The sequence below is a fragment of the Miniopterus natalensis genome, chromosome 1, assembly GCF_054644295.1.
Source record: "Miniopterus natalensis isolate mMinNat1 chromosome 1, mMinNat1.hap1, whole genome shotgun sequence".
In the NCBI taxonomy this organism is placed as follows: domain Eukaryota; kingdom Metazoa; phylum Chordata; class Mammalia; order Chiroptera; family Miniopteridae; genus Miniopterus; species Miniopterus natalensis.
The window spans coordinates 97,209,991-97,234,686 of NC_142081.1; the positions used below are offsets into that span (position 1 = coordinate 97,209,991).

Below are 24,696 nucleotides of genomic sequence, written 5' to 3' on the forward strand. Positions count from 1 at the left end.
CCCCAGTTTGTTGTTTGTCTTTTGACCTTGCCTTTGGCTATTGCTAGGCAGAATTATTTTTCTGTAGTCAAATGTATCAGTCTTTGCTTTTATGGCTCCTAGGCTATGTGTCTTGCTCAGAAAGAAGCAGGACCACCCCCCCCCCCAACCCCACACACCTTTTTTTATTTTGTCAATACAAGAAGCTTGGAACGACTTACCAGGTTTTGTGAGGAACAGGACTACTCTTCCCTTCTACCAAACCACCTTAGGGGGACACGAAATAAACGTACCATTGCAATTCTATTATAATAAATGAGAGGGGGCACAATGGGCACCAGCCTGAGTAGGCCAGGGAAGGCTTTCCAAAGTAGGTGGCACCCAGGCACATCAGAGGCTTGAGGAGGAGTCAGCCAGGTGAAGAATGGCCTTCCAGTAAAAGCAGCAGCATGTGCAAAGGCAAGAAGCAACAGGACTCCATCAAGGTTGTCCAGTCTGGCAAAAGGACAGGGTTCCATGCAGGGCTGGTGTGTTGTAAGGGGTGGAGTTAGAAAGGTAGGCAGAGACCTGATCACAGAGGGCCAAGTATGTCCTGCCCAGGAGTCAGGGCCTTACCCTGAGGCAGTGGGGAAGTGGCAGGGTGACAAATCAGCTGTATGGAGGAAGAACTGACAGCCCAGTGTGGAGGCTGGGCCCTGGCTCACAAGGCTTTCGACCCTTGACCAGCAGCAGCCCCAGCAGCCTACAGAGGCTCCCTCCAGGCTGTCAAACAGGAGTGCAAACTTCAGACCCAAATATTCTAGACTGTTGAACTTCCAGAATTCTACAAAAATCATTGGGAAAGTTAGCATCTTCTCTAAGAAACATTTTTGCCCAATGATGACAACTTCAAGAACTTTAACTCTTAGTGGGAAAGCCATGCTTATCACTCCCACCTCAGCACCCCTCTGGCAGATGGGGTCAGGTTAATGCAGCTCAGGCACTAGGCACTGTTCAGGGAACAATGGGGCTCTTCAGCCCTAGCCAATTCATTCAGACTCCCATGCTAAATGGGCAACAGGGGTGCAGGACTGCCACAATGGAGTGGCAGACCCCAAGGTATGGGGTCTCCCGCTGGCCCACATCCAAGGGAACATCTCTTTCCTTCCAGCTAAGAAGGCTCAGTCTGCTGAGTAGCCACAGCTGTTTTCAGAGCTATCAGGCAAAGGCCTACAAACTTCTCTGCTCCTGTGACCTTTTGTTAAAACAGGTATTTTGTAGCAGGACTCCTGGGCAACAGTCTTTCCGAAAGTATCCAGCACAAAGCCTGGCCCACAATAAATGATAGCAGTTCCTGTTAAAATTGGAAAGTGTCACCATTCATTAGCAGTGTGCTAAGGGTAAACAAGGGCCATGTGGACATGAGAAGGGATGTTGGAAACCATTGAAGTGGAACTTTGGGATTGTCTCTGAATTTCAGTCATCCAGACCCTCCCCACACCCCGACCTCCAAACCAGCCAAAGAGGCTGATTGTTGATGCTGCCATTTTAGTTATATTTTCTTTAGTGCCCTATGGCAGTTTTATCCCAAAGGGTCACTTGATTAAGTCAAGAGCTATAGAGATAAAGGCTCCTGGAGGCTGCTTGAGGCCTTGGTTCTAGTCAGGCTTCCTGGTACCCCTTGAAGGCCCCTCTACCCTCAATAGTTTAAGGGCATGCATGGGGTCCCATTCACCCCTGGCCTAGAAGGCAGGAAGCCAGCCCTAATCTCAGCTCCAAATAGGCAAACAAGCACCTCCCAGTGCAGCTACCAAACAACAATTAGGTCAAACATTTCTAGGGCTGAGCACATGTCTGGAGCCTGCTTCCCCATTCATGTGTGTTGTTGGGCAGTGGGGAGGAAGGGGGCACAGACACTCAGGGCCCCATTTGAGATGCAACAAAATTGAGGACCCAGGCCCTGGCCAGTGTGGCTCAGTTAGTTGGAGCATCATCCCGTACACCAAAAGGTTGTAGGTTCGATTCTCAGTCAGGGTACATGCCTGGGTTGTGGGTTCAGTACCGGGCTGAGGTGAGTACAAGAGGCAACCAATCAATGTTTCTCTCTCACATTGATGCTTCTCTCTCTCTCCCTTCCTCTCTCTAAAATCAATAAACATGTCCTCAGGTGAGGATTAAGGAAAAAACAACAACTGAAGACACCAGAAAGCAAAGGGCCTGAGTTCCAGGGCAGGCTCCAACTCTGCGGCTGTGTACTTGTCATTAGCATAAAGGGCCACATCTGCTTAGGGCTGGGATTTTATCTTCCCCAAAATGAGATAGTCTATTTCAGTAAATGTTAGGAACGCTCACTGGTATGTACACATATGTAGCTTTAACTCCCACTTATTTGACATTTACTATGTAGGAGGCACTCAGTTATTCTGCACAAATTATCTCACTTGATCCGCTCAATAACTCCATGAGGGTAGGGTAACACAGATGAGGGCAGTGAGAGTCAGAAAGGCTGAGCCCTGCGCCAAGGGCCCACTGCTAGCATGGGGCAGAGCTGGGATTTAAACTAGGGACTGTCTTGCCTCAGAGCCCTTTTGCCCTTAACCACCACATGACATAGGGTCTAAGAACACCAGCCAGTAGTCAGCCCAGACCCTTCCCACCCACACCTACCAACACCCCTGATCTCTGAGACCACAGATAGACTGTGAAAGAAGGACAGACTCTCTCAACAGGTCACTTTATTTCCCAGTATCCCCAATCTCACCGCATGGTCTGTGGGAAATCTCAGGGTCTTGCCAACTTGCAGGCTTTCCTGACCCTGCACAGTAGCTGACATTCCAAAGGCCTGGCCAGGGGACCAACATACTAGGGATCTCCAGCTGAGGGTGTCTCCTGGTTGAAAGAAGTTGAGATCTGGGTCTTTGGTCCAATTTACCCTGGGGCAGTCAGGCCCTTGGAGACTGTGGAGTGGGCCCAGGCTAGGCCCCTACTCAGCAAAGGAGAATTTCCACCATACTTTGCCAATGTCCACCTTCATTGACGGCCTGAAAACACACTGGGTGCAGAGGGCCACACATAACAGAGATCCTGGGTTCAACTCTGCTGAAAGCCAGTGTGCTGGGAGAGGACTTCCTTCACTTTGTCCACAATGGTGCCCACCTCTGCCATGGCCCCCATACCTAGGGAGCAAAGTTCTGCTGTGGCCCTGCAGACTGAGGCAGGGACCACCCCCCACTACACCCCACCCTGTACTCCCCCAAGGGCTCCACCCAGACCCCAGTGCCAGAGAAGGCCAGGACCTTCTGCCTGAGCCAGACCCATCACCTTTTTCTGAAACCCCCCAGGAGAGGCCCCAGAATCAGTTACCGTAGCTGTCATGAACTGTGCATGGACTGTATACCAGAGATACCAGGCACCTTACATACACTACCTCATTTAATCCTAACAACTCTGAGGGGAAGGAATTATGATTCCCATCTTCCAGATGAGAAAGCTGGGCATGGAGGAGAACGGTTTGGCCTGAGGTCACAATAGGCTGGGATCTGAACCTAGATCTGACCCTAGGCCATGAGGACGGGCTATAAGCCTGGCGAGATGCCCACCTTGGTCTCCACACACCAGCTTCTTGGCCACACAGGGGATCTCGATATAACCAAAGGCCTGGAGCTGGTCCACCTGCTGCAAGGTAATGGGGTGCTCCCACATGGCAGTGTTCATTGCTGGGCAGAAGAGCAGGGGCTTTCGGCGGTCCCAGGCCCGGATGACACAGGTCTGTGAAAAAGGGTGGGGGAGGGGGTGCTGCTGCTCCACCTGCCACCCCTTCCCAGCCCTTCCAGATCCTACACACCATCCTCTGGGTCACAACCAATCATGAGATTGGGATGACTGGGAGCTGCTGTCTGCAGTGAGCTGTCTCATATCCTTCAGGGGGTCAGGTCATGTCTCCTCGCCCCTCTCCACCTCCCCACAAGGTCTGGAACAGGGCCCAGGAGGTACTCTACCAGCCACCTCCAAGCAGACCTCCCCTCCCTGCAGACAGGTCTCCCTGTGCCCAAGCACAAGGCTTCTCCACAGCCAGCCACACCTTGAGACAGAAGCAACCCTGGGAGCAGAAAGCCAGCTCTGCAGTTACCCATAAAGCTAAGGACCAGACAGCTCAGTGGGTGGGGCCCATTAACATGGACTCTGGCTCTACTTCAAGGCCAACAAAAGCTGGCAACAAAAACATCTTACACAAGACAAAGACCCTCTCACATATATGACCCATGAACCCCCACTGCAACCCTGTAAGATGCTATCCATTTCATTGATGGTGAAGCTGTACTCCCCAGAGGTGAGCAACTGCCCAAGGTCACATACCCAGACAACAATCCGGGGCATGAGGCTATGCACAAACTTCACCATACCTTGCAGCCTCACTACCTCCTGATTTCCAGGCCATCCCATCCAGCCACAGATCAGAGCAGCTGTGAAGGGAAGTCCTTAGTACTGCAGGCTTTGAAATCACATAGACTTGGGTTCAAATCTACTATTACTGGCCATGAGAACTTGAACAAGTTATTTATTGGCTTCCTCCCTGCAAAAGCTTCCCCTCACTAGGTGGTTGTGAGGATTGCGGGTGAAAATAGTTAATGCTCTTCACACAGGGCCTGGCACAAAGTACAGGCTCCAGAAACAGTAGCACTTGTTATTACTACAGGCACAGGCTCCCTGGGCCGAGGACTACCTATGGAACAGATAGGCCCCGGGGCCCACAGGAGTGTGCTCCCCTGTGCTGACTACTCCAGGCACCTTCTCCTGGCCTGCTGGCCCCTCAGGAAGACAAGCCGGCATACCTCTTTCCTGAAGTGAAGCCTGTCTGGGAAAAGAGGGGAGTCCAGAGAATAATAAAATGAAGAGGGCAGGGCCAATGCTGCCCTTCTCAGTACCCCTGCCCTCTCCTGAGGACAGGAAAGAAGTAGGACAGCACACAGCCTCAGGATCTGGCTGTTTGCATAGTCCCAGACACCAGCCTTTGTTTCCCACCAGTATCTCTCTGAGTTCAGCAACCGGGCTCTGAGTGGACAGTTTCGGTCACACTTCTTCTTGGCCCTGTGCCACCTGCTGCTTCTGCAGAAGTTTTGAGCATACCTAGAAGAGCCCCCTGACTGCATGTGGGGTGGGGGCTGAGCTGGGGTTTCTACATGTCCTCAAAACAAAGCACACTGACCAGAACAGAAACCGAACCCCTCCATGTCCCACACCTCTCTAGCTTTGCCCACCTCATCTCAAAGCTCAGGGCTTCCTGGACGGACAACAGCTCCTCCAAACCTTCTGGCAGCAAGAGGCATGAAAGGAGACATTAGCTCCCACCATCACTTCTGCTTGGTCAATGCTGTATTCAGCACCTCGCGCTCTGCCCCTGGGAATCCAACTGGGTGAAGAGAAGGCCTGGATCCCAGTCAGGAGACCAGCTCCCAGCTAGACTGGTGATCCAAGGAAGTCTGTTTCTCTTTTTGGATCTGCTTGGCTGTTTAGCACAAAGAATGAGCCAAGAACTGAGTAGGCCAGAGGGGCAGGTCAGATGACAAAGGCCTGTAGGTAGTACACAGATTCACACCCAGCACACTACTCTAATAGCACCTCAAGTTCTGGGCACTGGAAAGGAAGGAAGGAGAAATAAAGGAGGGAAGTAGCAGGGCAAGCATAGAGGAACATAAGGAGAAAACATATTTTGAGAGAGGACAGAGCAAGGATGGTGACAGTTTAAACATTGTACGATTTGCAGTTCCTTAAAATATTTGCCTTCAAGTGAAACCCTCTGAGCAAAATGATCTGAGAGCTGATCTTGGGAACATATTCTACTGTTCAGCCAACTCAGGAGGAGGGAACCCCAAAGATTTCAAGGAGCGGTGCCAGCTTCAAAGAAAAAAGGGAAGCAGAACATTCAGGAGGAAGGAGGGAGCCCTCAGAGAGTGGCCCAGGCCATGGCTTAACACCTAGAGGTTGGTGTGCTTCACCACATCAGCCGGCTGCTGACCAGCAGTGGGGAGCCTGGAGAGTTGGTAACATAGTGCTGGTCACATACAATTCCGACCCACTTAAATGAAAGTGGCAGGAGGCTCACAGGCTCCAGCTGCCCTGTCAGCCCTGCCACTAGTACCACTGGCAAGCCTTCTGAATCACTCTGCCCCTAGGCTCGCCCACCTCTGCACTCCCCTACCTTGCTCCTGGCCACACAATCTGTGTGCTGCTCTTCTTCTGGTCATCCTGTGTTCTTACTCAAATGACGCTTAAATCGCCAATAGAGTCTTCCAAAAGCACCTTAAGCACCATCAACAAGAACAAGAGGAGACTAACTTATCTGACTCCCCAAAATACTGACCCAGTTTTATTATTCACTTCTTCACCATATTAAACTCTGAAAAACTCTTGCTGTCTGCCAAATTAAAATTACTAATTACCTCATACATACAGTAAGTACCTATTGACCATTTACTATATGCCCAGCACTGTGCAAGGTGGTGACACTTGTCAAAGGACAGGCTGGGGTCATTTTCCTTCCAGACTGTGAGCTCCTCGTGTCCTATGTGACCCTCAGCATGGGGTTCAGTTCATGGTAGGTAAAAGCTCAATAAATGAGTAAAGGGAGGGTGATAAGGCAGAAGGAGGAAAGAGATCATGCCTAACTCTTCCTAGGATGATCAAGTACACAAAGGCTCTTTAAGGACAACAGCTCCCTGGAGGTCAAACCCCACTTAGCACAGCTGAATTTGTGTTCCTTTCCTTCACCATCCATAAGCTTACACTCTTGCCCAGTCTTTTGCCTCACTTCCTCTCTAAGCTTTCCATGATATATAGGAAAACTGCACCTCCACCTGTTGCTAAAATAGATAAGTGTGTGTGAGAGATCCATGAAGAAGTAAACACTCTTATCAGTTGTCCATGTGGATATCCAGATCCTGGTGAGAAGGCAGGCAATGGGAGACAGGCAACATGACAGGCCCTAAGACCGACAGATCGGCAGCCCATCAATGAAAGACAAAGGGAGAGAAGCTGAGCGTCAAAGGGGAAGTGAGAGGTGGACTGCCTCAGAGAGCATCCGTAAGTCAAATCCATCCATCAGGACCACAACTTCTGTCCACTTGCCAGAGCATAGATAAGATAGGTAGGGGGCAGGGGGACAGTGTTCTGAGCAAACTAGACCACAATAAAAGGATTCCAAGGTAAGAACCTTGTACAAGGGCAGACTGTAACTCAGCAAACTAAGAGAGAGGCCCAAGTAGGGAAGAGGGCACAGGGAGTCACTCACAAGCAAATTGTCACAGATGCCACTGGCCACCTTCCCCAAAGTGTTGGCATCGAGAGGAGCCACCAGCATAAGGTCTGCCCACCTCCGAAGGTCAACATGGAGAACTGGGTCAGACCGGCACTTCCATATCTGGCAGAGAAAAAGAAATGGGGTCACTGGGCCGGCCATTCTGCATGTGGAGGGAGGACGGTGGGAGGGGGGGCAACACAGGCCAAGGACATTAAGTCAGAAACCCAAGGAAGACTACCTGAGTGAGGACCCCTGCCCAAGTCCACTGTCACTCCCTCTCACAGCTAAGCTGGTGAGAATATTGGCTTCAGAGTCAACAGCCTGAGAGAAATCAGGCCTGGGGAAACAAATGCTCCTCGTCATTACAAGCTATTCCCTTTATGGTTTGGTTTTCAAGAGAACTGACAGCTGGCAGGGAACTCCTGTCCTGTCTGCTTGGGTTGTGCAAGCCAGTGGACAGTGAGAAATGTCTGGGGTGGTGAGAAATGGCGGGGGGGGGGGGGGGGGGGGGCGGGGGGGGAAGAGTTGGGGGAAGTCAGACCAATCAGAAATGTTCTAGGCTAAGAATGTTTAAAAATGCCTGGCAGGGCACCCCTGTGAGGCCCACACTCAATGTCTAGTGATTCAGCAGGTGCCCACCCTTCTGAGGGAGATCAGATGCAGAGCCCAGTGGCTGTGGGAAGTGAGGCACTTTGGACAGCCCTGACACTGGGAGCCATGTGGACAAGGGTGAGAGGAAGAGAGCTCTTCTGTGGTTTCATCAGCCCAGATAAGTACAAGGGCATTCAATCTCAGGCACAGAGCCAAAGCTGAGCTTGGCCTGGGGTGGGAGGAGACTGTAGGCCTCCCACAGGCCAGAAGCTAAACAGCTGTTTTCCTCATCGCCTCTTCCCTGAGGGCTTTAACTGCTGACTTGAGCCTTGCCTATCTGCTCTGGCCACCAGGACTATGGGCTGCAGGAGGACAGTCCTGTCCTGTTAGTAGAAACATGATGGAACACAGCCTTGGGGCCCCCCAGCACTGACCTCCCATTCATCAGCATCGCTGTAGAGGGTGACAGGAATGTCCTGGGGGCTGTAGAAATGTTTGGCTCTTTCAGTTGTGACCACTGCTACTTCCAGCTGTCAACAAGAAAAAGCAGGGGGTGGAGGGTGGGGTGAGACACTTTACCAGAGCCACCCCTGGAGGTCATGTGGGGCCAGGACAGGCAAGTGCTTTCTTCATATCCTGGCTACAGAGAGGACTTCTCCCTCTCTGGCAGTTTGCATAACTACTTCCAACTGTCACCCAAAGGTCAGGCCCCACCAGGTGTGGCTGTTTCACTTCCCTATCTAAGGGGTTACTGAGGAATCAGTCACCAATCATGCAGTGTATATAAAGCTACAGGCTCCTTTTGCTCTGGCAGAGTAAGGTGAGAGGCAGAGCCAGGCGGGAAGGAAACAGGGTAAGAGGGCCCCAGAGGCCATGGCTGGCAGGAGGGGCCATCCCAAGGTGGATAACAGGTCCTGAGCTCTGGACCACATCAAAGGCTTGCCCTCTGCAGGCCAAGGCCTGGGAGCTGGGGCCCAGCACATGGTGTCTGCATCCATGACCCAGATAGAGAACAGGCAGAATCCCTTCTCATACTTCTAGGAACATGGGCTCATGGGCTCTGGCTTCAGACAGGCTCCAGGAAAACCAAACCCATGTGCCCCACACTTACAGGGCAAGAACAAAGTTTACCTTCACACTACTCATTTACTAGATAAGTTAATAATGTAAACAAAGGAGATGGTTAAGGTGCTTAACAGAATGATGGCCATGAGAAAGGGCACATGGTAATGTTAATGGAACTAGACTAGTTAAGCTGGCAAGGGTAAAGGGGCACAGAAGAGGTGGCTGAGAGAGGAAAGATAGGAAATCACAGCTTTGGAGGACATTTACCCAGAGGGGAGAAATGTGAAGAGTGACAAGGACAGAATCGCTGACTAACCAGAGAAGGGGTCATGGGTGGCAGTGTCTGGGCCAGGTCCATTCTGCAGACATGCTGTTTGGCCTGCATGGGGTTTGAGCCAGTATATACAAATCAAAAGATTTCACATAGAAAATTGCATTTCCTGGCTTCTCCTGAAAAACTGGAAGCTGGGTCCACATTCCTACTGATAATGACTTACAGGGATTTGAGGACACTGCCTCTTTGGATGGGGGTGCCTATGCCCATTCAACTTAGTTCCCAACCCTCCCTATTGTCTTCCCAAGGCAACCTTCTCCTCATTTCTTTCCTGCCTGTTATGGGACAGTATTGTGTACCGCACTTAAGAGCAAAGCAGAGAGTAGAAGTCTTAGAGAGGCAGTTTACAACAGAACTTCAGAAGGTCTAGTGTTTCCAGCTCTACTGGAGAGCTCTTGGACTTGTCTATTCTCCCTCTCACTTCCCCCTAATACTCTACCATACTCAGAATTTGCTCAAAACCTCAGGGACCTTTTAATAAGTCATTTAAATCAAGCTCCCACCAAACACAGGAGTCCCCTCCAGAACAGCCCTGAACAAGCCTTGTCCAGTTCTAAACCAAATGGCAATTGAACAGGGCTACCATCCCTCCACTCAGTTGCCAAGGGACCAGCAGCACAGGTGGGGAGAGCAGGAGGCAGGATGGTGCTGAGACTCTTAAGACAGTGATAGGGGGAAGGTATGGGACATAGTAAGTTAGAGGTAACTGTAAGAAAAATAATATATAACTTTTAAATGAGCAGAGAAAATTCAATCTACACAATAAAGGATAGGAAAGGCAAAAAAGAAGCAGAGAGAAAACATGAGAAGTACAAAGCATTACATAAGATGGCAGAAGTTCTAATATAATACTAATTGTAGCAAATATATAATGGGTTAAACTCCTTGATCAAAGTTTGGACTCTTATACTGAATGTTTTTAAATCCATCAATCACATCAAATTGTACCTAAAAAGACACATTTAAAACAAAAGGATATGTAAAGGTTAAATGGAAGAATAACCTTTCAGTTAAATAAGGTGGATTAAACTCTGCTCCCTCACAAAAACCCACTGAAATAAGAGTAAAGGGATTCTGTAAATAGTATGAACCACCCAGAACAAAGAGAATAGGACAAAGAAAAACCAAACCAAAACAAAACAAAAAGCAGTTAAGATATGTAAACACAATTGGAAGATGGAAGTGGAAAGAGGTATTAGCAGATCTAATCAGATCAGATTAAATGAGATCAGATGCTACTTTTTTTTTAATATTCAGGGAACAACAACAAAAAAAACCTCTTGGAAATTAAAATTCTAAATAATGAAATAAAAAACTCAATATAAGTTTAGAGGAAATCATCTGGAAAGTAAAAAAGAAAGATAAAGAGATGGATAATAGCAGGGAAAAAAGTTTTAAAAGTCAGAAGATCAACTCCAGAGTTCTAAAATCTGACTTATGAGTTCCAGAAGAACAAGAGAACAGAAAAACAGAGGGAAGAAATTTACAAAAGAAATGAAATGAAATTTCCCAGAACTGAAGAACTCAGATGGGAGCCCTCTCTCCTGCCTGTAGGAGTCTGAGGTGTCTAAGGGTTTGGCTCAGGGAACCTGCAGCATCATGTCCCTGGACCCACTGAGTATCTGTCAATGCCTGTATCCACAACAACTCTTCTGGAAGTTAGATCCTCTTGCTGATGCATATGGAGTTCACAATTAGCAAAAAATCAGGAGTTCTTTTCACCCATGTTGCTACTAAACCACAAGCCCTAGACTGTACCTGCACAGTTAATTTTTCTAGTCCCAAATGCAGTTTCTCATTTTTCCCTGGTAAAGTCCACCTTTCCAGAGTTGGCCCACTGTTTCAGTCTATGGAGCTCTTGGCCTATTCCTCCTGGGCCTATTCTCAGCCACACCACCATCAGTAGAGCCCTGAGACATAAATTCAAATCATGAACAGAAAAAGGTCAAGAGGAGAGCCCTTCCATAAAGCTAGGGATGGAAATGCGGAAGAATCCTTCCCAAGTAGAATCTTTCACTGGTTATAAACATGCTGACATCACCACCAGGTGGTCAGGGGAGTCCTAAGATTATATCAAAACTCACCTAAATCCAAAAAGACTTTGTCTAATATTCAAAAAAATAAATTGATATGCCTTATTCCCAGTGAGCCCAATCAAGCCCAGTGACAACCATTTCCTTTTCCTTTTCTTTTTTTAAAAAAAAATATCTTTATTGATTTCAGATAGAGGAAAGGAGAGGGAGAGAGAGAGAAACATCAATGATGAGAGAGTCACTGATCGAGCCCGCAACCCGGGCATGTGCCCTGACCGGGAATCGAACCCTGATTGCCTGGATCCTAGGTTGATGCTCAACCGCTGAGCCACAACCGTTTCCTAAGTGATTTTATAAGTGCTTACAAGCCTTGTCTAAAGTAATCTGTGGAGCCCACCTCCTTTGTATTTTTGCTAAATGGACATTAGTCATCTCCAGCCCCCAGCCCCTCTGCTGTCTGCCACACATCCTGTAGGTCACCAACTATAACCTCAGCACCCCAGGACAGAACTTGCCAAGGTCAGGAGATGAATCACCCAACCTGGGGTTCATGTCCCTCCTACCACATGTGTCCTACTTTTTCAAGCTCAAAAGAAAAGATGGAAACAAAACAGGACTCAAGTCCCTCCCATCTTTTTCTGTCCATCTAATGTTATGCCACTGGCCTCCAGCACCAGGCATCGTTTTGTTCCTCCCCCTCCCCCCCAATACATGGAACAGCCCTCTTGGTCACCCCGTGTTTCACTGCAAGCTTCAGCTCACTCTGGACCATATACTACCTTCATCTTTAGTTATATGTCCTTTCCATCTGGTTTCCAATCTCCGTCAACAGGGGGCGTTCCAAGCACTCATATCAGTTCTAGATACTGCCTTCTTTTCCTTATGGGTACCACTTTTTCATTTCTAAGAGCTTCCCAACCATTTTGAACAATTTGCCACTTAAGAATGTCGCAGTTTATCCTCTTCTATTCTGAAATTTTGAAAGCTGCTTCCTGAACATCTAGTTCCTCTTCTCTCCCCAACTCCCAAACTGTCTGCCAGGTCTCAAAGTGAAGACTGTACCTGGGGCCAGCCTTCTGAAGCATTCCGTTTGGTAATGGCCCTGTCTCATGGCTCCCTCCTCAGTCTCAGTTCTACCTTTTCTTTCCCTCTATGTCACCCTCAGGGTCTCAGGGCCTTCATTCAGCCTCTCCCTAGCCCTTGGAGGGTTCCAACCAGGGGTCCAGGTAAGGCTTCCACCTTGGACATTAGCCCCTGCTTCATATCTTCCTGCTAAGCTCCTCCCCCAGTCTCTCAGTTGATCCCCTTCTGGCTACTTTCCCAGGGCATACAGTTAGGGAGGTTCCTGGGGTCATCGTCTTTACCTAAAGAGTAATATGAAAAGTATGTGAAGGGACCATCCTTCCTAGTGCCCCTACCCTGACCCCACTGAAGTAGCCACCTCTCCTTGGAAGTGACCCTGACCCCAGTGCTGTCTTGCAGGCCCAGGCCAGTTTTTCTGGTTTTAGAGGGATGTCACTTGATCTTGATCTGACTCATCAGCCCTATGGGCTCTGTTCTTTCATTTTCATTCACTCTGTCAAAAGGTCCTGGGAGCCAAGTTTACACATTAAAAAAAAAAAAGTAAGCTGTGTTACCTTCTGAGATACCAAATTACTTAGATTATTCATGCATTCAACCTGACCTTTCTCCCAGCAAATGCCAAGGAGCCCTGGCAGGGCAAAACACTCCTGAGGGCTTTCTCTTACACACTATGAGGTCCTGGTAGAAGCAGGGCTGGGCATTAAAACAATCTCCTACATGCATAGTTCCTGAAAGACAGCTGTGTGTGTAGTCTCCTGGCAAGACCACTGCGAGCAGTTTTTATATCTAATGTTTTTAACCTGAACCTCTTTGTGTGATGTGACCAAGGCTTGGCCAGACCCTTATATGAGCTGCCTGTCTATATTTTGCCTAGTATTCATAGCGATTTCTTTCTGAAACCAGTTGGCAAGTCTGGTTTCCTTTTCTCTGCTGAAGAAACATTAGCAATCCGAGCTAGGGTTCCTGGAGTCAGGGAACAAAAATAAACAGATTTGGGGTGATTCTTCCTCTTCTACTTTAGGTCCATTGTCTGGCCCACATTACTTCTGGGGCAGATGGCCTGTGCCCCATAAGATGAGACAAGCCCCATGACTTGAATTTCTACCTCCAACCTCATCTCTGACCTCTATCCACTATAACCATGAGCTAGTAGCTGCCCCTCCCCAAGTTATGACAACCAGAAATGTCTCCAGACATTGTCCAATGTCCCCTGGGAGGCAAAATCACCTACTGTACGCAGTGATGGAAATGTGTCACATCTCTACTGCCCAGTATGGCAACCACAAGTCACATTTGGCTATTGAGCATATCAGGTATGGCTGGTGTGACTACAGAACTAAATTTTGGTTTCATTTAATTTTTTTAAAAAACATTGCATTTAAAAACAAAAAAGTCTTGCCCGGCCGGGCGTGGCTCAGCGGTTGAGCGTTGACCTAGGATCCAGGCGATCGGGGTTTGATTCCCGGTCAGGGCACGTGCCCAGGTTATGGGCTCGATCCCCAGTCAGGGGCGTGCAGGAGGCAGCTGATCAATGAATGACTCATCATTGATGTTTCTCTCTCTCTCTCCCTCTCCCTTCCTCTCTCTGAAATCAATACAGACTTTCTTTTTAATGTATCTATTTTTTATAGATATCTTTATTGATTTCAATAAAGACTTTTTTAAAATTTAATTTTATTTATCTATTTTTTATAGATATCTTTATTGATTTCAGAGAGAGGAAGGGAGAGGGAGAGAGAGAGAAACATCAATGATGAGAGGGTCATTGATCAGCTCCCTCCTGTATGCCCCCAACTGGGGATCGAGCCCATAACCTGGGCATGTACCCTGACCGGGAATCAAACCCTGATCACCTGGATCACAGGTCCATGCTCAACTGCTGAGCCACACCGGCCGGGCTGGTTTCATTTAATTTTAATAATTTAAACTTAAATTTGAATATGGCTAGTGGCTGCCATATTAAGTAACACTGCTCTGACATACATAAGCCAAGAAGAGCGACCCAGCTGAAAAAGACCAAGTATTTCTTTTTCTTTAATATATCTTTATTGATTTCATAAAGAGGAAAGGAGAGGAATAGAGAGATAGAAACATCAATGATGAGAGAGTCATTGATCGGCTGCCTCCTGCACGTCCCCGACTGGGGATCGAGCCCTCAACCCGGGCATGTGCCCTGACCAGGAATCGAACCCCGATTGCCTGGATCCTGGGTGGACGCCCAACCGCTGAGCCACGCCCGGCCGGGCCCAAGTATTTCTTGTAGGGTGTGTGATGGTGGCTCCACAGACTGATGAGGATTCTAAAGAGGAAGCACCAGCCATGAGTTAACCTGCCATAAGGCAAGGAGCCCTGAACTTTGGTGGCTTAGGCCTCTGGGCCAGCACACATAGCAAAGGCTAAGTGTGTTGACATCGGCAGTGCCCAGGGCCTGGGGGCGATCGAGCTTGAGAGAGGGTCCTCAGGGGAAGGAGCTTCAGGGTTTTTTGCAGTTCCATAATTGTCATGTAATTGGGTGGCAGTTAGTCTGAGCTGTCCGTCAGTTTTTGCCCTTTGGTTGGCATCCTTCTCACTTGGGAGGAGAAAGCAGACACCTCTAGCTTTGCCAGGGCAGGTGTTAGAAGGGCTGAGAGCCAGAAGGATATTTCTACAGGTAGAGAAAATCTCCCACTCAGAGAGCTGGCAGGCTCTGGGCTTAGAGAAGGGTCCATTTCTAGAATGCCCATCAGGACATTCAGACCCTTGTATGAGCTGCCTTTGGGTACTAGTCCTTTGTGCTCTCACATCTACAATCTTCTATCACTAGTGCCAGAGAGGTCTTGGAGATGGGTCATTTGAGTACCTTCTCTTCAGTGCATGCATAAGAAAACTGACTTGCCTAGGGTCCCAGAGTAAGAAATCCTCTACGCTCAGCTGCCTCTCTTGAGGTAGGGCTGGTCACTGCTATTCAACTCCCCCCACTCACATAAAGGCTCCAAGGCCTATTTTTTGGTGGCCACTCTCCCTAAAAGCTGGTATGTGAGTCTTGAGGCCAAATCCACCCCTCTCCATCATCCCCTCACAATTTCCCTGGTCTGGCTCTAGGTCAGTGGCTCCGCTGAGATACCTGGACACAGGTTAATCAGTAGTAGTTACGAGCCACATCTGTGGAATCACTCAATTCCCTGTAGCCCACACCCCAGCTTCTTATTTGCTACTCAAAATCTAGGTATACCTAAGGGAGCCTTGGAATGTGAACCCATGATTTAGGCAAAGATCGGAGAAGGACTGCTTCAAGGAACAAAGACTGCTCCTGGGGGGGGTGATGCAGAAATGGGGAAATCATTTCCATCAGGGACTGTGGAGAAGTGCTACCTCAGAGCCAACACAAGGCAAGCCAGAGATCCCCCTTGGTTACCAATACCTCACAAGGGCCTCACCAAGCAAACCCAGGCTCTTTGAGGAGCTATCTACCTGCAGGATGAGAGGGCGAAAGGTGTCATGGATATGGGCCCTCCACTTGAGCAGGTAGACTGTGGCTCCCATGACTCTTCCCACATGGGCTGTCTCACCAACCCCAACACCCGACACCTCATGGCTGGCCCAAAGGGCATAACAGCAAGGGAAAAAAGGGTGAAGGACAGGATACAAACACTGTTAAGTGCTTCCATGTGCCAGGAGCTTTGCCTAGTTGCTGGCACAAGATGGCAAACTGTTTCATCTGTGTTCCTCTTCCTCAGCCTTGATAGGAGCCCAAAGGAACAGCTGAGAGTAGTCAGCCTAATTTTAAACTGAAAAAAAGCAGGCTCCAAAAGGCTAAGTCAGGACATCCTTCCTCCCAGGTCAGTGCCTTTCTGGCTACCTGAATTTTGGCTTCAACTCCAGAGAGAGAGAGAGAACTGAGTCCTGTTCCAGACACAGCCTGTCCCTCAGCAGATCAGGCTAAAAAGCCTAGAGTGGGCTGGAGAGTCTCCCTGCTCCAGGCAACCCTTTCTTCACACCCTTGTAAATGCTGGCTGCATGGGATGGCAAGATGCTTAGAGCTGCCATTTTGTTGGGGGCAGAAATATTAATCGTGCTCTGTTAACTACGATTTTAGCTATAGTTGTAAGAAATATTAATTATGCTCTATTAACCGTGATTGTTTTGTTTTGATTTAAAAAAGCACATTCTAGCTGAAAGTTGAATGCCCTAGGACATGGGAGTAAACTTTGGAATTTGGTCCACACTTCTTTTATCAGCATGGGAAGATTAACAGCCTTGTTCCCAAAACAATGGAATCCCAAAGGAACCCACCCTTTGCATTTCCAGTCCACATTGCTTATAAGCTGTTAGCATTATATCTTGCCTACTTCACCATGCCTGTAATTCCTACATTCCCATATAATCTTTGTCCTTCTACCCAATATAAGCAGCTGGCTTATGGCGGGGTGGGAGAGCAGATTTTCCTGATGACCACCCTGCTCTCCCACATTGCTGGCAATATTGGAATAAACACTCATATACAATTCAACCCTGTCTCTGCTTAATTGGCTCAAGTAATGACAGGCAGCCCAGACCCATTTGTTGTCTGGTTTCTATTTCCCTTAGCTCTGAAGCTGTCCATCTGTTTCCTGGGATAGAACTCCCTACCCTCGCCCAGTTTGGAAATTCACTTGCTCTGGAGGGAACTGCATGGCTCCCTCCCTCTCTAGGGGGGCAGTGACAGAGGCTGTTGCTGCTGCAATCCCTTCCAGGCCTCCCACCCGCAGGGCTCTAGCTGCCCAGTACCTACCAACATGAGGGGTGACAGATCCCAGGTGGCCCTGCCCCAGCAGCACCAGTGCCCAGCTTCAGAACAGCCACTAGACTCTCCTCTCTTTCCCCCTCTGGCCTAGCTGGCAAGCATGGCTGCCTGCTTTACTGCTTCTCTTGGCCTGGGGGGTGAGGTGAGGGGATGACTTTCTGTGCAGGAGTTTATGGAAAGTAAAAAAAGTGAAAGATATCCCAGCCTCTTCCTGGAATCCCAACATGATCATCAGCAGGTGAGCACTGCCCCCTGCTGGACATACCAGGTACATCCACCTGTGCCACCCTGCGTCAGGAGCTGTGCAGATAAAAAGCAAATTAATAAGCACTGCCTGAGCCCCAGAGGCTTAAGACCACCCCACAAAACTAGTGTCCAACAACACAAGCAGTGTCAAAGGCAGCTGATGATCCCATATCTTGATCAAGAATCTCTCCTTGCCCAGCCAGGCGTGGCTCAGCGGTTGAGCGTCAACCTAGGATCCAGGTAATCAGGGTTCGATTCCCAGTCAGGGCACATGCCAGGGTTGCAGGCTGCAGCCAATCAATGACTCTCTCATCATTGATGTTTCTATCTCTCTCTCCCCCTCTCCCTTCCTCTCTCTGAAATCAATAAAAATATATTAAAAAAAAAAAAAAAAAAAAAAAGAATCTCTCCTTGACCAAGCTCTAGTTAGGCTCCTATGAGCCACTTTTTTGACTAGGCCTATCTTTGAGCCCTGTCCTCAAGAGCAACAATCCTGCTAAACTGGTTTACTCAGAAGCCGCCAACTGGCCTGGATATCTCATCAGGCTTCTCATCCTCTAACATTCCCTAGATGACATCTGATCACCCTGCCTGCCTTCAGCAAGAATCCTGTTGGGCCCGGCCGGGCATGGCTCAGCAGTTAAGCGTCAACCTAGAATCCAGGCGATCAGGGTTCGATTCCCGGTCAGGGCACATGCCCGGGTAGCGGGCTGCAGCCGATCAATGACTTTCTCATCATTGATGTTTCTATCTCTCTCTCTCCCTCTCCTTTCCTCTCTCTGAAATCAATAAAGATGTATTTAAAAAAAAAAAAAGAATCCTGTTGGAAGGTTAGCCAGAATGTTTCCTCTTGGCATTTTTTCCATCCTTTGACCCCTACACAACTCCTTGGCTATAAATCCTCACTTTTCCTTGTTGTATTCAGAATTAAGTCCAGATCTATACTGAGACCTCTCTTCCCTTATTGTAATAGCTTTTCTGAATAAAATGTTCTAACCACTTTAATACATCAAATGAGTTTTAAAAGGGAGCAAAGCCACATAGGTTGAGGCAAGCCAGGAAGGTTTCTACATGAATTTTTTTTGCAGAATTTGGAAAGGCAGAGAAGGCCTAGTGCAGCCTGACAGGGAATGGCCAAAGCAAAGGTCTTTAGGACGGAGTGTGGGGCAGTGGGAGACCAACAGACCAATGAAGGCACTTGGATACCAGATGAGGAAATGGGTTATTACTTGCTAGTTTTCACAGTTTAAAGCCTTGAACTTTTCCCAGAGAAGAATTAGCCCCAGAACCCCAATATATAAAACTGATCAAGGTTGAGATGGTCTGGCTAAGGGCAGAGGGCTAAACCCCCCCACCCCGAACACAATGCAGTGGACCCTGGGCATCTCTGAACACTTGAAGGAGCAAAGCTTAAACCAGAGCTGTGAGCAATGTACTTGGACTGATAGTACAGTCATGGTGTCTAAGGAGGGAGAACAGAGCCACAGTGTACAAGACAGAGTAAAAGAGGGGGTAAGGGAACCCATGATCGAATGGGACACTGAGAATTTGCTGCATTTCTCCAGCTAGCTCTACTCCTACATCAGGACCTTAGGGAATCTCAGGGTCAACATATGGAAACTCAATCCCTCCATTTACCAGAGCATTCCTTTCTCAGTCTTCCCTTAAGCTCTGTCTACATTATCTAATCCAGCTCCTGGTTATACTGACACACTGGTCTGTCTCCTGTATTCCCCTCACACCAACGCACACAGACTTCCACAAACAACACAATTAAGAAAAATAAAACCCTGTGCACTGCACAAAAATGGGCTAAGACAGGAACAGTAATACTCTGTCAGAGGTTACCATGCTTGTCCAGAAAAGATACTCACGCCAGGAATGTCCAAAAGCCTTGACACCAGAAGAGGTAACTTCAGGGCTGCAACACTCCCAGTGACACCCACAAGAATATGGAACTGTCTCTCTACCAAGGGTACATCAGCTGGACATGAGGCCCTTGGTTCCATGTGAGGTCTGGTGGCTTCGAGTCCTGGGAGCCTGCTAGAACTGGGCTCCATAGCTCTGTCGGAATTTAGGATCTAAAAGCAGAACAGGTGCCCACTTCATTCATACATTCAACCAAAATGTATTGAGCACCCTGTTAGACCTTGGGCCAACTGCTGGGGTTCCTGAGGAATCAGCAGCCTCAGCTTCTGGGAGCACACAGACACCTTCACCACACATAAGTCAGTTATAATGTAATGTGGCCTGCACTATGAGGAAGGTCAATACTAGGAGCTGTGGTTGCCTAGGAGTAACTGTCTGAGGAAAAATTAACAATCAAGTTGAGTCCTAAGTAAGTTTTCCAGAGAGAGAAGAAAATAACTTTGCAAGTGGAGCAATCTTACAAAGGTGAAGAGGCCCAAAGGACAGTGGCATGGTAAACAGGGAGTAGTTTAGTAGTGAGGCTAAAGTGTAATGGGGGGGCGTGGTAAGGCTACAAAGTCAGGTCAAGGGCAGTGTCAAGGGTGGTGAGGGCAAGGGTGAATTTCCATTTTAGAAAGATGGTGATAGTGTGAAGGGGGCCCTGGTAGTGGGAAGAGTGGAGGGGCAAGGTAAGGAGATACTGTAGTGAGCTAGGCTGACTAAGGGGAGTGGCAGAATGCCTGTGAGGTGGAACCCTTGGCAACAAGGGGTTTTGGGTGCTTCAGGGAGCTAAGAGATTTGCCTCTCTGTTCCTGTCCCTGTAGAGCAAACTGGGCACTACTCTACAAACCCAAGCCCAGGAAGAGACAAGCATAAAGGGATGTAGGTCAATCCATGAGACCAGCTGATTGGTTTATTCCTCTGGGCCTCAGGTGTTGCTGGAAGTAAGTGCCCATGATAACATGGCTGATGGACATACCAAAACCTACACTCTGAACGCTGGGCCAGCAAGACATACTCCATCAGCAACAATCTCTAAGAACCAATTACATCTAGCACTGGGCAAAGGAGCTGTGGAAGACAAATGCTGTCTTCATGGAATCTGTAGGTGAGTTGAGAAGAGAGAAGTCACATCTGACATCATTTAAGATGGGTCCTTCTCTGGGATGAACCTTTTTGGTAATCACTGAGTCAATTTGTTCATCAGTTTCCTTGCTCCTCCCTCTCCACTTCCCCACCCCCACCACCACTGCCACCAGCAAGTTCCCTGAATGTGTGCCCAGGTGTAACCGCCAACCACCAGGCACCTGGTGGGTCCTAAACATCAGCTGAATGAATAATAAACTGTACCCTTTGAAGCAGGGTAGGGCAGAGGACAGAAACTTGGCCTGTGAATCAGGAGCCCTGGGCCCTGTCCATGACTGTGCTTCTGAACTGGTGTGTAACCTTGGCCCAGGGTACTTTTCTTCCTGGACCTGTCTCTTCATTTGAAGATGCAGAGATAGGACCAGGTGATCTTTGAAGTTTCTTCCAGCAGAAACCTGAGTTAATGCAGGAAAGAGAGCAGTAATGGCTCTCTGTACTAGAGGGTCCCCAAAATGGGCAGAATCAGCAGGGGAGGAGACACTAAGGTAGACTCTGAAGAGGAAATGCCTGTGAGTTGCCCAATGGCTACCTCCGTGGCTGCATACCGATAGGGGCCTCCTCTTCACTCCACAGGTCCCTTGGCTCACTAGTACTTCTTGCCCAGTATTTGCTTTCAAGAGTCTGGCACATGAGCTGCATAGCCTCATGAGCTGAGTATCATGTTTGGGTCAATTATCCCACTCCTACCGCAAATTGTCTTCCAGAAACCCGGACCCTTCTTAGCAGGGGTTAAACACAGGCCAGTTCCTTTCATCAAGACTCCCCCGAAGTGCCGTTTGCCAATGATCTCAATCTCTGCTCTACCCCAAGGCCTCAGTCAAGGACCTGCTTGCCTAAAGCAAAGCTGCATCTACTCCAGGGCCTGGGGAGCCCTGTTAGCAACTGGCAAGGTCTAGAGGGCCTACCATCCAGCTTGTTCTCAGAAGTAATCAGCAAGTTGATTAGCACCCATAGTAGGTGATGGGGGCACGTTATTGACTCTCCAGGGAAACCTACCTACCAGATCTCAAAACTTGACCCTGTCCCACCTGAGTCAATTGGTACTAGAATAGAGAGATTCCTACAAAACCAGAAGGTGAATTTCATCTCTGCAGCCCCTGAACCTCTACCACATCAAGCTGATACCATTCCTAAAGCACAGGTTACTGAAAGTAATCGGTTAAACTTGGGGCAGGAATCCATGTTGGTGACTTCAACTATGCCCCACAATAGGAGGGACAGCCCAAGACTAACTAACTACTTAGCCTCCTGAGCAATCTTTGCTAAGGACCAAAACCTATCTACCTTTCTAGAAGGGGGGAGGGGGGAGAATTTGTATTTGAGGAGTAGAAAGTACATAATTTAATCAACATTTATTTCAAAGCAAGGTTAAATCAATTCAATCTGGCAATCCCATGGAGGGTGACAACTGGCAGGAGTTCTTTATGCTCACAAAAGATCAAATCACAAACTAGTAAGCCTGTTATTCCATCCATTTCCTGTTAGAACCATCTATTTGCACAGCCAAGGTAGCTGTAGACAGCACCTCATTTTCCTGGGTTCTGCTGTACTCATAAAGAACTCCTGAGCAGCAGAAAGAGTTGGCAGGCAGAGAGGTTATAGGGCTAAAGGCTGTGATTACTAAGCCTCAAGCTCCCGGGGCGCAAGCCATGCAGGTAAGCCACAGCCAGAAAAATGGCAGCTTCTCTGTTCTTTAGAAAGGAAGCGCCAGACAGAGTAAAGAGCCTCAGTTTGTGGCAGGCTCATGCTGTGTAAATCTCCTCTGATGAGTTTAATTATGGTGGAGTTAAGTAAAGGTTTCATGGATAACTGCCAGTCACAATAAGGGAAGATGTGGAGCCAGAGCAGAACCAGGGCTAAGAAAGGGCCAGACAGGGTGTGAGCCCAGCCCAACACAGGAATGATGAGGGGCTGGGGCCTAGGAACAAAGCAGAAGGTAACGCAGGTGAGTGGGCAGAGATCTAGCACACAATAAGAGCTTGAATCCTTCAGTCTCATGTCCAAGCCCTTCACTATTGGCTCCAGGTTTCTGCTCTAGCCTCATCTCCCACCAGTCAACACATCCTACTCTGACCCAGTAATAATGAACCACTGGTTGCTCCCCACAGTGTCACCCTGCCCCAAACTCAGTCATTAAAAGGAGTCCCATGGCCACAGGGGTACTTTAAACCCCCTCCCCCAAGGAAAGGCAAGGGTCTCTCAAGACCTTGGCACTCTAAGACTGCTCTTCTCACAAACCAGAGGCCAGAATACTTGACTCTGTAATCCCATTAGGAGACCCTCCTCAAGGCCATTTGTTGGGTGGGTAGAAAATATTCACATACACAGGCTACTAGCAAGAGACTGAGTACTGCTACCTCTCAGCCACCAGGAGAAATGTGGTAAACCCTTGCTTCCAAGATACCAGCACTTCCCCAATATGGGAAGCTCTCCTGCCCATTATCTGGCAGGGGCCTCCAATACTTCAAAAAACAGCATTAAGTTTTTCTCTGACAAAACTTGGCCTCACTCAATTTTCAACAGCCTGTCGGTACTTTTAGGTAGATCTAAGGGATAACTGAAACATTCCAGGGCTCTAGCTTGTACTTTCAGCAGTCCCTATTCCTTTTTGGAAGCAGGATCATGACTTTTTTTTTTTTTTAAGGCAAGCAATAAGTGTGGGGAACTGACAAGGTCGCTTTTTAAACTAGATTAAATAGCACTGGAAAATCACCGAGCAGCACAAAGCGGGGATGGGAGCGCAAGAAATTCCTCACTTCAGGCTCAAGGCAGAAAGAGGTCCTTAACGCCCCAGACCGACGGGCACAGATAGGAAAGTGAAGTCCTCACAGGCTCCACAGTCCCTACATGCACACTGCGAGCGGAGCTTCACAGACAGATAGGAAAATGTCTGCCTGTCTGCCTGTGCGCCTGCCCGTCTGTCTGTCTCCCCCCCCCCACCCCACGTGAGGATACACGCACAACTACAGACTCGCAGTCGCAAGCGAAGCTTCTCCGGCCTCTCTCCCGCCCCAGCCCGAGGACCCAGACTCCGAACCCGCCACCCCCTCCCCCTCCTTTCCCCCCACTGCCCTCCCCTCCCACTACCCCCCAGGCTCCGAGCCCCCTTTGACTCCTCACCCTCACCAGGGACACCCCCAAATATCACAGTATCTCTGCCGCGCCTTTCGCTTCGCGCTGATTCTAATTAGCACACAATCTCACGAGAGCAACTGGCAGCCTACGTGATCGCACAGCCTTCTGGGAGCTGTAGTCCATTTCTCTGCCGTGCGGTAGTTGTCCACTCAAGGGAATTCTGCTGCGAACCCTGGCTCACTGTTCTTGGTTTTTCTGGTGCTCTCACCTGGGCTTCACCTAATTGTCCGGCGTCCTCACTCCACACCTCCATCCCACACATAAACACTGCTCATCCTTGGGGTATTTAATACTGAATTTATAGCGAGCCTCTTCTGTTTTAAGTGCAGGGGTTACGGAGATAGATCAGGAACATCCCTGCTCCTGAGACAAGCAGGAACACAGAAAATTACAGAATAAGGTCCTCCATAAAGAAGCAGAGGGGTATAAACACCTAGAGGCCAGTGAAGCCCTCTCAGAGAAGTCACTCAGGGTGAATTGCAAAGGATGAGCAGGAACTTAGGGTGCCAAAACAGCAGGCCAGATGGAGGGCACAGCATCAGCAACAGGAAGGCATCTGGAGGAAGCAGGTGGAGACAACTTCGCCCTGGAACCCCTTGTGTTCGTTGAGGCTGCTCAATCAGCTACCTGTCTCCATCATAAGAGCTGAGTGGGGCCCTCTGTGCTCTTCCCCTGGCCTTGCCTGCAGGGACCATCTGGACCAAACCACCCCTCACCCACTAATCCCGCCTTCTCCTTCCTTCTGTGGAACTCAGAACTCCTCTTCCTAACCCGCAGGAGTCCTCTGTGGCCATTTTAAGGCCTACTCAAGGCTGCCTCAGAGAAAGAACCACACAGAGGTGACTTCTGGACCCTGGGAATGGCAGGCTACAGACCCCCACACCCTGCAGCCCACGGTAAGGCTCCACACAGGCCCAGATGAAGACACATGACACAGCAGGATACACAGGGCCAAATGTTCCCATTTATTATGGTTCACTCAGTTACCACAGACACACTGGCTCAGCCAGGTCAACTGCCAGATGGAGAATGGTCTTGTCTCCCAGAAATAAGAATACAAAACCAGGTCACTGGCTCGCTGCAGACCTGAGGATTCCCAGAACTGGCCTGGGCTTTCCTCTACCCCACCCCCAAGACC

The 24,696-nt window shown here is 48.8% G+C and overlaps 1 protein-coding gene across 3 annotated transcripts; it reads right to left on the reverse strand.

Moving 5' to 3' along the window:
* Window positions 1–382: 382 nt before the first annotated feature.
* On the reverse strand, window positions 383–24,098 carry PPCDC (phosphopantothenoylcysteine decarboxylase). 3 transcript variants are annotated; one of them, XM_016210552.2, is made up of 6 exons: window positions 23,550–24,098; window positions 19,244–19,450; window positions 8,281–8,376; window positions 7,247–7,375; window positions 3,558–3,726; window positions 383–503 (listed from the first exon to the last, which is right to left on the reverse strand). In XM_016210552.2, the coding sequence occupies exons 2-6, from the start codon at window positions 19,427–19,429 to the stop codon at window positions 460–462; spliced, it is 624 nt and encodes a 207-aa protein (XP_016066038.1). In that variant the 5' UTR covers window positions 19,430–19,450; window positions 23,550–24,098; the 3' UTR covers window positions 383–459. The 3 variants fall into 3 exon arrangements, with proteins under 3 accessions (XP_016066038.1, XP_016066033.1, XP_016066034.1); XM_016210547.2 differs by lacking the exon at window positions 383–503 and adding an exon at window positions 2,583–3,134; XM_016210548.2 differs by lacking the exon at window positions 383–503 and adding an exon at window positions 2,583–3,134 and having other exon boundaries at window positions 23,544–24,098.
* Window positions 24,099–24,696: the final 598 nt, after the last annotated feature.

Coding starts and splice junctions, on each gene's coding strand:
- PPCDC (XM_016210547.2), bottom strand. CDS start 19,429: ATGGAGCCCAGTTCTAGCAGGCTCCCAGGACTCGAAGCCACCAGACCT. Junction 7,376..8,280: donor GCGATGCTGATGAATGGGAG/GTCAGTGCTGGG, acceptor TTTCTCTGCCAG/ATATGGAAGTGCCGGTCTGA. Junction 3,727..7,246: donor GCATCTGTGACAATTTGCTT/GTGAGTGACTCC, acceptor CCTTTTTCACAG/ACCTGTGTCATCCGGGCCTG.